The following is an 11,625-nucleotide window of genomic DNA, read 5'->3' as shown; positions in this document are numbered from 1 at the left end:
TTTTTTTTGTTTATCTTCTTTAAAAGAGGTAATCATCTTCACAAACCCATAAATGAATATTGTGAAAAAGGGAGGCTCTGGTCCCTTCTTTGAAAAGCCTCTCCCTGCTGTGTTCACCACTACTGACAGCTGCTAATCTTGCATAACAGCAGAGCTGTATTGGTCTTGACTTGAGTACAGTACCGAAGAGTTCTTCCCCAACCACATCCCTCCCTGCCCCCACAAAAGCCCCACCCATCTTCCCCATCATTATTTTTTCTTTAAAAAAAAGAAATCAGTTTCTATTCATATTTGTTCAGTGCAAGAATAGTAGAAGCAAAAAGACATACATATTGCTTGTTTAGTTCTGTAAAGTTGCTAGCTTTCTGAGCCAGACAGCCTCTTCACATACTTCAAAATTTATTGCTTCTGAGAGTCACTCATCCACACAACACCAGCCAGCCAGGRACCCACACATGCCATGGAACAGTGGTGAAAGTTCTTTGCAAAAAGAGCAGTGTGAGCTGTAGCAGCCAGGGCTCTCATTTGACCAGGACAAATTTCCCTAGCTGGCTGGAAGTCAGGTCCTCCATTTCACAATCCCCGTGCTGTAAAGTGACGGCATCATAGCTTGGAGACTGAGCAGAGAAACCCTGTTGCTGAGAGAAGGTGGTGCTGACTGGAGAAACATTGCTGCTGATATACAGGTGAGTGTCTAGAAGGTGAGCCGCTGAGGACACTGGTGACACGCTTATGCCAAAGAAATGGGGTCGGAGCAGTTGGCCGTTGCCACCAAAGGCCAGCTCAAATGAGTTCTCTCTTTGTAGCTCTGACAACAGAAGTGAATTGGATGTCTTGCAGGTGCCTGTGCTATCAGAGGAGGGGATGACATTTGTTACAGATGTCTGAGAGGTGTGGGAACAAGCTGGCTGGAGTAGCTGGTGATGCTGGAGCTGGAGCATTCTGAATAAAATCCAAGGGTGGAAGAGGTTAACTTGCATTGCTAAGATTGATTCATCCCTCCTTTTTTGCCCCCATCCCCAATCATAGTTTCCCTCTTTGTTTCCTTCTCTACATCAAACCTCTGCTTACCCAGCCAGGGCAATTAAAACAACTACCACCCACGTCACTGTGTTTTCACTTGGCTTTTCCTCATGTTGGAGAGGGAGACTATCACCAAAAAGTTACCTAGTCACAAATCGGCCAGCTAATAATAGATGTTCTAGAGACAACGCATGCAGATAAACCAGAAGCTCAGTTTTCCATCTCGCTTCTGTGGGAATGAAGAGGTGCCACCACACATGACATTTGAGGCCACTGGAACTGTGCCTCCTTTGTGGGCTGTAACTTTTCCAAATTACAAGGTCTCACACTTCCTTGTCATGGGAAAATTACAGGAGGAGGCAGAGGAGGAAAGAAAGCATTCCCAAAACTAACAAAGGAAAACACAGCCTGCAAAGGGGAGAAGCAGTGTTTTCCCCCACAGTACCAAGGGCTTTTCAATTCAGCAACCTCCAAATATTTGGACATCATGATTTCTGAGTGGAACTGCATGCCCTGTGTTACATTTCCCAGTGCAGGAAACCACAGAGGAAGTTAAGCAGTTTATCTGCTGCCACACAGCAAAGACGAGAGGAAAGGAATCCCCAGTGACCAGAACCCCAAACCTCTTTTGTTATACTCACTCCTCCTCTACTGGCCCCCAGCAAAGCAACCCAAATGGAAAGAGAACTCCTCCAAGTCAGCTTCTCACCTCTGCTGCTGTAGCACCTCTTCCAGGAGGCTTCTTCCCTCTCTGCTGCTCCCGCTGCTGCTGTACATGCAGGTGTTCGGCTGCGTGTGTTGGAAAGGGCTCATGGCACTCCTTGCTGCCCGAGATGAGGAGGACTGACACACCTGCCGAGCAAAGCCTTTGATTTTATTCAAGCCGAGAAACCCCTTGGCTCGAGCGTTCTTCCGCAGCTGCTGCCTAAAAGCCTTCAAGCCTGTGGGATACGAGGAAAAGAAATGCACTTTAATCTTCCTTAGCATTTGCCTGGGAGCCTACTTTATAGATCAACCTTTCTGGGCAGCTGCCTTCATTTATATGAAAACTAAGCTAGAAGAAGCCATGATTCTTCAGTTCACGTTCACCTCTCTGCCTGACAGCCAAAGCAGAGCTTATGTAACAGGGCTTGGGATGGTTCCACCCTAGCGTGGTGGGAATCACACATGCACAGCTAAGGAGAATGCTGCCAGAAACCATGATGTGCAGTCTGTATTTTTGGAAGCAGGGAAAGGGGGCTGCAGTCCCACCCACATCAGAAGGAATGTCTTTTGGGGCTTGCTGAATCAGGATTCAAGAACCTCTAATCTAGGCAGCTTTTTCAGGGAACCTTACCCTCCTCAGGGACCACAATTAGGAGAGGCAGAGTACCCAGGCAGCTCCCATGTAACACTAACACGGGCAAGCAAGTGTCCCTGCCTGCTATCCTTCCCAATGACAGTTGGAAGGGTGTAATAATCCTCTAGCAATAAAGCAAGGCAGGAGTTACCTTGAGTTAATGAGGTATCAGATGCTCGCCTTCCTTCCTGGAAGCTGACAGGCAGGAGAGAAGCACCTCCCATGCAGCCCTGGGCTTGTAACACCGGAGCATCAGACTGGGAAGCTAGGAAGGGTGATGTCACCCTAGCTGTGGCTGGGCTCCCCATCATTACTTGACCTGCCAAACAGCTGCTCAGGGTCACCGAGCTGTTATTTGAAGATGAAGTAAGGCAGCTGTCTGAACTAGTTCCTTCTGTGGGGCTTGCTGAAGAGGAAATGACTATACCTACAGAGAGGAAGGAAGGAGAAAAAGAGCATTCCCAAGATGAGTACCGGAAGAAACAAACATGACATCAGAGCATTCTGCCCACCCACGCTGGCACTAATGAACAGCTGTGAGCCACAGAGGTGTCTAACAACTCGTGTCATAGCTGAGCTCAACTCCAGCAAGGGGTCACCAATTCATAACCTAAGTTTGGGTTCCTGCCCAGCCAGCAGTGCTCTGCCAGCAACTCTAGCACCACTGGGCTATGCCAGATCAGGCCTGCAGCGCTTCTTTAGCACAATAGCTCTGACAAGGGAGTTTTGTTTTGTGAGGTTTTTTTCTTATTTCTTTAGTTCAAGGGGTCTAGTTGTATATCAAACATGGTTAGTGGTAAATTGTTTCTAAACTCAGGCCCCACATACAATAGAAGGCAGTGAAAGCAAGCAGAGATGAGTTATGTCCTACTTGTGAGAATGCTTTCCTCTAAAATGATCTAGATGAAATAGTGCAGCGTTTCTTCCTGAGGATCTGTGCTTATTTATGGCAAGACAGAATTGGGGAAGGCAGAGTGCAGACTACTGGGCTTTTCTACTTCAGTCAAGGCAAAATCAGCACGCTGTCTCCGAGCATCTGTCTGCCATCACACTCCTTCTCTGTTCCTTCCCTCTAGCTATGGACACCCTTCCTCCCTCACAAACTTACTTACATGGAGGGGCATGCTGATAGAAATAAGTAGTGACTTCAGCCAGTGTGTGCCTCCTGCTGGTGTTGTTAGGGATGTGGATGGGGTCATACGCCTTAATTTCATCCTCCAACTCCTTCTCTTGCCTTACTTCTTCACTAATGGTGGTTTCCAGCAGGCTGTTGGGGGAAATGGATCGGTTCCGGAAAAGTCCGTTGAAGTTGGGATCCACAGGAAAGAACACAGGCTGCAAAACATGTCAGTTTACAAGGTGAAGGGTGCTTCATGTATTTCTGCACTACTTGTTAATTCTCTATATAGTTCTCTGCACATGTGTTGTTGAGAGGCTACTGCAACACCATGCCCAAATGTTGAACAAAAGATTCAGGGAAGAGAACAGAGGTTGTGACTTTGTTGTTTCAGATCAGTAGAACAACTAAAAAAAATATACATATATATTTTTGCACACAGTTTAGCTGAGAACACCAACCTGTAATGGATTGTTCATGTCACAGTCTATTTCCGCCTGCAAGGGTGGCTGAACCAGGCTCTGAGGTTGCTGGTAAAGCAGAGATGATCGCAGGGTTTCACTAGTGAGACCATCTTGAGGCATCTGAAGACAGAAAGACCCACAGAAGCCATCATGTACACTGCAGTTCCAGGTTACTTTTCAAACACTGTCAGCTCAAGGAATTTCAAAGACACTTTCCCTGCAAGCTTTCTCCATGCACATTCCATCAAAATTAACAAAGTTACCCGTTCAATGTCTACACAAACACAAAGCTCCTTCTCTTAAGGAAGGCAATTAAACTGGAAGTGTAATTCAAAAAGGAATCCAGAGCACCCTTTAAAGGGGGTGAGGAAAAGAAAGTGAATGTCAAAGAAAACATACAAACTAACTCATGGAGTACTTCTGAGGATCCTATAGGGTGTGTAACAAAGAAGAGTAATCGATCCATGCCTGAGAGGGCAAATTTCCATGAGAGACCTAATCCTCCAGCTCATTAGTGACCAGCACCAGAGGCAGACTATTCTTTGGACCACAATCTACAGCCGTTTATTAGGAAATGGGCCATTAGTATTTAATTAGCCTCCTGCTGAAGAATGGTAGGCCTTGTCCTCTGGTTAGAGGATGCAAAGATCAGAATTGACTCTCAAAAGCCTCATAGTTACCATCTTATATTTTCCCATAGGAAAGAACAGGGGAGGGAGGGGAAAAAATAGAGATAGAGACACAAAAAAGACATAGCCTTCCAGGAAATAATTCTCTTCCTTACCTCAACATTGCTGATGTCAGAGCTCCTTGGCCTTTGCTGACGGCCAGTTGCTGGACGACTCGACAGCTGGCTGCTTCGATACTCCTTGAGGCGCTCCAAGAGCAGGTAATAAATTGCAGCAAAATGGTTGTAGCTGCTGTTTTGTAGAGACTAGAAGACATTGAGAGGATCTTGTTGTTACGGATAACTCAGGACATAAACAGCCAGAACATCACTAAGGCTGCATAACAACATACTCAAAAATAAGTAAAAATAACAGAAGATCAGTGAAGGCCTTATGACATTATGACACTGGATCAAGGCTAGTCCCTGAACAACATATATGACTGCAGCATCAGATGTCTGACAGTCAGTAAGAAAATACCTAAGGGACAAGCATTTCTCACCTCAACAGTTCTCTGCCTGTCGATGCCAAGTGTTTGCATGATTCCAAGGACCTGTTCATTGTAGTCACCCAGGTTGGAATTGTAGTTTTGCATGGAGAAGGACAAAGACTGCTGCTGTTGGAGAGACGGGTCAGCTTGCATCCACTTGTGCTGCTTTATTTGGGAAATGGTTATTCGCTTGGTTGGGTCCACGACCAACATCCGTCGGATTAGTGTTTCACAATCTGGATGACAAAGAAAAGGCATGAGCAAGGGGCAAAAATAACAGTCCAGCCCCAGGTCATTGCTAAGAGACCTTCCCAGTAACACTACTTCTGATGACTATGAAAACAGGAATTAAAGGTTTCTTTAAAAGCAGCTGATGCCAGGTCTTACCACCATATAGTCAAAATCAGCATCAGCAGGATCTTGAAGTGAAACCCACAAGAGGCTTACATATATTTCATAAAACCAACATGTCACTACAGGAAACTACCCTATACTGGATATCAGCAGGGTTCAGGTGACCTTTCACCTTGTAAGAGAACTAGCTTTGAGTGGATGCAGTTTACTGATACTACATCCACTTGAAATAGGTCAGAATTTAGCACAGAACCCAGTCAGATACAACTTCCTGATCTGCACATACTGCTCATGGCTAAAACTGGTAAAGGCCAGACTTCAAAAGATAGTCTTCATCTCAGGAGAGAGACACATCTACTTGTTTTTGAATCCAAATCATCAGAGAGGTGATAATACTCTTCAGTTCCTTTTCTCACCAGACCGTTCAAGTGAGCCTTCAAGAAACAGTGCTAGGCCTCACTATTTCTGCTCTCCTTGACAGCATAGCCACACTGAAATATACTCCTTTTGCACAGCTAGAATATTTTAGAACTACACCCAACTCGGCATTGCAGACTAGTCTCATTAAAACCTTTTTCTCCCCTTCTCTTTTGTAAGTGGATATTTCTCCAGCTAGGATGTCAAATATTTTTCTCAGCCACAAAGACATTCTAAGAAAGGAAACAACAGTCTTTTAGATGCACCATAAAGCAGATCCCAGAAAAGAAAACATGTACAATCATCCCCTCAACTATAAGCACTGCCCTATAGAAATTACTGGATACCCGAGAAAGAAAGTGATTGCCAAATACAAAACCAGCCCCATCTGTCATTGCCCCAAGAAGGAACATGACAGCTATTCCTTCCTAATCACCCCTTTATTCATAGCCCTTTTCTAACATTAAGGATCTGAAAAAAGCACCTTCAGACATGAAGTAAGGGATGCGGAACCGCCCCTCCAGCACTCTTTGCCTCAGAGTTGGTAAATTGGGTCCATCAAAAGGCAGAGAACCACAGACCAGGACATACAGCACCACCCCAAGGCTCTGTCAACAGAAAACAGCACAGCCTGTGAGTGGTTCCAGTAGAAGCAATGATTATGAAAGCCTGCAGACCCTAACGAAGCATGAAATGCAATTTCTAAGGAATATCAAGCTCACCCATATATCAAGGTGAGGTCCTTCATATTCTTTGCCTTCAAAAACTTCTGGAGCTGCGTAAGGTGGGCTTCCACACCAAGTGGAGAGAGGCTCTCCTGATTTGTAGAAGTTTCCAAAGCCAAAGTCTGTAACGAAGGTAAAAGTCTGGGGTGAGACATCACTAAACCACACAAACATTTCAGAAGTAGCAAAAAAAGAGAAGGAAGGGAGCAGATGTGCTGGTCAGTTCTCTGCCTATTCATTTAAGCTATCCTCTTTTGAACAGAGGTTAAATTTGGAGAAATATCAGTAACTGTTCTTTTATTTTCAGTTACAATACATCTATAGGATCATCCTAGGGAGACTGAATTGGACTATGTGCCTGATGTTGTTTGTAGAGTAACCACGCATTTATTATTACCTGCTAACTTGATATTCATGTTAGCATCTAGCAGAAGGTTCTCTGTTTTGAGATCCCTATGCACTATATGGTGGCTGTGACAATATTCCACTGCTGAAAGGATCTGCCAGAATTTCTTCCGTGCTTCATTTTCACTTAAGTGCCCATTGGAGGTCAGATGATCTGCAATACAAAATAAAAGAGGCATGAAAATTAGAAACACCTGGAGGAAGTTTTCATAATCCTGCAGGTGCAGGTTTTTAATCAGAATACATGTTACTTGGGAATGATAACAATAAAGCTGTGGTTTCTAAATCTAAAGAACTGTTAGCCTCAGTAGTGAGAACTTACCAAACATTTCTCCATTCTTTGCAAACTCAGTAACAATGTAAAGCATATCCTTTGTCTCCATAACCTGTCAAGACACAAGAGAGGATACGTTAAAAAAATGCACACCTCTGCAGTTTGATTCATTTTTTTAAATGTATTCTCAAACACATCAGTTCAATTATTTATTTGCCACAACAGCTGGCAGTAAAGACATCTAACTTTGCAAAACAATATTCTTTCCATAAAAACTGCTAATGAAAAAGATAACAAATCAATGCACATGCACCTAAAATATACAATGGCTTTCCATGCCCTTGTTCTTCTCACCATTACCATGCCACCTAATCTCCCTAAGATAACTGATAAGCATTTCAATAATTTTATACATGTCCCTGAATTCTTTTATGTTAAAATATACACATACAGTTTTACAATTAATTTGGCATACTCTGTACATGCAAAGACACCCGAAGTTTAATTTAAGTCTTCTTTGTTTCAAGGTTAGCAGGTACTCAGATCAGGAGAGAGATTTGCAACCTGGACAAATAAAGTAGCAGTATCCAATACCCCACTCCCATTTCGTATTGGCTAGGGATATGGCAGGCCTGCAAGGCAAGTAACAATAGTTTGCTGTTTGTGCAACTGCAGTGCTTGATGCAAGTCAACAACTGCCAATATGTAGTCAAAAGTTCTATCAATCTATTATCAAATTTTTAAGATATTTGATATTGGTTTAAATATTATAGAAGGATGTGGGATAAATCTAGTCAAAATAGTGCATGTCATTGGAGGAAAAAAAAGAACTTAAAAAAGAGTATTTCCAAATTCCTTTTCAGTTCCTATGGCACATCTTTCAAATGTTGCACTTCTCAAAAACTGGATGCTCAAGGAGTAGATGTTTTGTTTTGGAGGCAGGAGGCTCACAAAGGGTTAAAAAAAAAAATTATCAAACAACCATCAATGCTACTTCAAAGGCCCTAATTCCCAGCACTCCTAACATGCAACCTTTTTCAAAGACTCTTGTCCTCCCTTCACTACAAGTACACACAGACACAAAATGAAAATAAACAAACAAGGAGCAAAGGAAGAGAGGTTCCCAGTTTTACAAAACTGAAGGAAAGTGTTCTGGGAAAGATGCCAGCTGGATGAAATTAAGACGCCGTGCTGAAACTAAAACAATGATGAAATAATACAAGAACACACACCCTACATTGGTATGTCATCTAATTCCATCCCTGCTTCTCAGTCTCCACCAAACAGGTAAAGCATCAGTTACAACAACAAAGAAAAGAAAACTTTACTGAAAAGAAATTATGGTCCACTACCAATGTCATTTGCTCAATCAAGTGAAGTGGTGCAACTAGATGGAATTTAACCTGCTTCTACAAAAGCTTCAAAATAGTATTTTCACCCACATCATTCCACTGAAATGAAATCAACAGAACTGTTAGAATGCTTCTGTATATCCTATACTGCCCTATGGGCAACAATGACGTCAAATGTTACTGCAGAATAATTTTTCTTATGATGGTTAATACTATAAATATCAAGTACTTCATGTGTGTCAGTGTCTTTAAAAATAATGCCTTGCCCAAGCACCTGCCTTACTGGCTCTTCAACCTTACATGTTAATTAATTTTTTTTTTTTAAGCTAACAAACCCAATGGTAAGATTGCAGCTGATAAAAGTGTTTACTACTGCACACAGAATTTCAGACCTGCTGCTTCATTTCTTAATCCATTCCTTTCCCCTCATGCCCTTCTATACAGGTCCAAACAGACTCTGATACATCATCTTCTTCTTAAATTCACATGGCACTATTTAAGACGATTAAGAGGAAATTACACCAAATACTAATTAGATCAAATATTTATACTTTGCAAAGCAGTCCTTGCTCACTAGTCAGCTGTGATCCTGTTTTCTGCACATTAATTTGTTCTTACCGATAAAAACACCCACCTGCAGGAACTGAACAAATCTAAACCAAAATTCACATTGTGAAACTCTACAGTGATAGATACTTTAAATTCCTTTCAAAACTGAGCAAACTGCAAATGACCAAAACAGGTCATTTCCTGACATATCTTGAGATATGACATTTATGGGCTTTTTCTTTTGTACTTAGACTGACTTAGACTGTTGTTTTTTTTTAAAAAATCCCTTCTGTTGATGGCAAATGCAACTTTTGCACTTGCTTCTGTGATACACTACATGAGTTTAAGTCTTCCTCTTATCAAGAGGAAGTAAGATGTTCCAGTCTGAACTGGAAAAGCAGAGTTAGGAAAGACAAGTTAGTCAGAGAAGGACAAGTAATGAGTTCCTCTATCTGAAACAAACTTCAGTCTGTTTTTTCTTATAAGTTCTGTAGAGCATTGTCAATACACTGTCTAATGTACCAAGAACTTGTTCAAAGAATGCTGAATGTCTTTTAAAAACACCATTTTATTATAAGTATACTTTTCAAAAACTGTTTAAATATGCATTCTCTCTGCAAATATTCAATGTAAAATCACGTGCAAGAGAAAAGCACAAGCACATCTCATCTACACGCTGCACTTCAAAGCTGACTTCTTACCTGATACAGCTTGATAATGTTGGGGTGGTTCAAAAGCTTCATTATCTGAACTTCTCTATAAATCTTCTCCAGATTGCTTGGGTCTAACCTCGTTTTGTCTATTATTTTTATTGCAACCTGCAGATTAAAAAAGTCAAAAATCCAGATATGACAAAACAGATACTCCTACTGTTAAAATCTCTTCCCCCCCAAAAAAAAAGTTTTCCCCACAAATTCATAGAATTCAAATAAAGTAGCCTCAAAAGCACAGGCTTGACAAAGCTGATTCTGTTTTTCTGAACTGCACAGAATTCACAACACCGAACATTTTCATTTTCTTTTCTACGTAAAAGGACTACACATAAGGTAATGAACAGAACTGCAGAAATTAGCACTGGACAGGATTCGGTAAATCTTTTAATCCATCCCATGGTCGTGGGAAAAAGTTTCTAATAGAAAATAGTCTTTTATAATAGTGACCAATATGATTTTAACAGATATTGCAAATGGAACTACAGCTGTTGTAGATTAAGAAATTGCTTTTGCAAATACATTAAACATTGCGAGATCTGTGTTTTTGAAACATACACACTGCATGAAAAAAATTAAGCCTGTCTAACGTCTACAAAAGATCCTTAATTTGCTGGACTCTTAGCAAACTAAGACTGAGTAATTCAATGAAGCTATCACAGCACCTAGCAATGTTATTTTTAATATATTCTTTTTTTTTTTTTTAATTTATATCAGCTCTATTTAACGCACCAGGAAAACTTTAGGTTCCCAAGAACAGCCCCATCAACTATTGCCGTATAGTCAACAAACCGTGCTAAGTCCGCCAGTCCACTGGACTTTGTATAGCTTTCTGCCTTTCTCTTCATCTTCAATGTCAGTTTATTTTACTATGTTTGCAGAGATAAACCGTCTCGCCACTGCCAACTCAGCAAACAACATGCTTTTTAACGCGCAATACCCCCAGCAAACTCCAGCCTCCGTACGCACCTGCGTTTTGGTTACTCTGTGCCTGGCCAGTTTAACCACCGCGAAATTGCCTTTCCCCAAGGTCCTCTCAATATCGTAAAATCCAACTCGCAGCGGCCTTTGCTGGGCTTGACTCGGAGCGGGCACGGAGGTATACTCTGACATGATCACCATGATTTAGACGGGTGGTGAGCAAGACACCCCGCGCTTAGGAAGTGAACATCGGCGCTGCCCGCGGCGCGCGGGCGCTCGCACCTGCACGGAGACAGCACGCACACGCAACCCCCGTCAGCCCCAAGCACGCCAGCTCCAACTCCGCGGCCTCGCTCCCGCCGCCGCCTCCGAGCCGGCGGCACTGGCCCCCGGCGGCTCCGCGCCCGCTGCCTGCCTGCCGACCCCACGCGCGGCCCTCCCGCTTCCCAACCGCCGCGCGCCACCGTTGAGCGGCCGTTGAGCGGCCGTTGCCCGCGCGTCGAGGCGCCGTACCCGGCGGGCGGCGGGCGCTCTCCGCGGCTGCTCGCGCCGGGCTGTGCCGCCGCCGCCACCGCCGCCGTGGTGGGGTGTGCGTGTGTGTGATGTGTGTGTGTGATGCGTGTGTGTGCGCCGGGGGGCAGGCAGGAGCACGCGGGATGTCCCGGCCCCCCCCGCCCCGCCCCGCCAGCCCCCCTCCACGCACACCCCGCCCTCCCTCCGCCTCTTCCCCCCGCCCACCGCCGAAAGCCGAGACGGGCCCATTGACGTCACTTTGACGCCAGAGCGACGCGCGCCCAGGCGCGAGGCTGAAGGAGAG

The 11,625-nt window shown here is 43.7% G+C and overlaps 1 protein-coding gene across 2 annotated transcripts; it reads right to left on the bottom strand.

The window, feature by feature from the left end:
- Positions 1-2: 2 nt before the first annotated feature.
- Positions 3-11,340, bottom strand: SIK1 (salt inducible kinase 1). Of its 2 annotated transcripts, XM_026070719.1 has the most exons (14): positions 11,322-11,340; positions 10,857-11,090; positions 9,879-9,995; positions 7,325-7,388; positions 6,995-7,156; positions 6,595-6,719; positions 6,357-6,480; positions 5,114-5,337; positions 4,728-4,877; positions 3,941-4,063; positions 3,475-3,697; positions 2,514-2,789; positions 1,733-1,964; positions 385-942 (listed from the first exon to the last, which is right to left on the bottom strand). In XM_026070719.1, the coding sequence occupies exons 2-14, from the start codon at positions 11,007-11,009 to the stop codon at positions 522-524; spliced, it is 2,394 nt and encodes a 797-aa protein (XP_025926504.1). In that variant the 5' UTR covers positions 11,010-11,090; positions 11,322-11,340; the 3' UTR covers positions 385-521. The 2 variants fall into 2 exon arrangements, with proteins under 2 accessions (XP_025926503.1, XP_025926504.1); XM_026070718.1 differs by lacking the exon at positions 11,322-11,340 and having other exon boundaries at positions 3-942; positions 10,857-11,228.
- Positions 11,341-11,625: the final 285 nt, after the last annotated feature.

Source organism: Apteryx rowi, unplaced genomic scaffold (genome assembly GCF_003343035.1).
Source record: "Apteryx rowi isolate R43461 unplaced genomic scaffold, aptRow1 scaffold_317, whole genome shotgun sequence".
NCBI classification, from domain to species: domain Eukaryota; kingdom Metazoa; phylum Chordata; class Aves; order Apterygiformes; family Apterygidae; genus Apteryx; species Apteryx rowi.
Note: the sequence above shows the minus strand (reverse complement) of the source record. Positions and strands in the feature narration are given on the sequence as shown.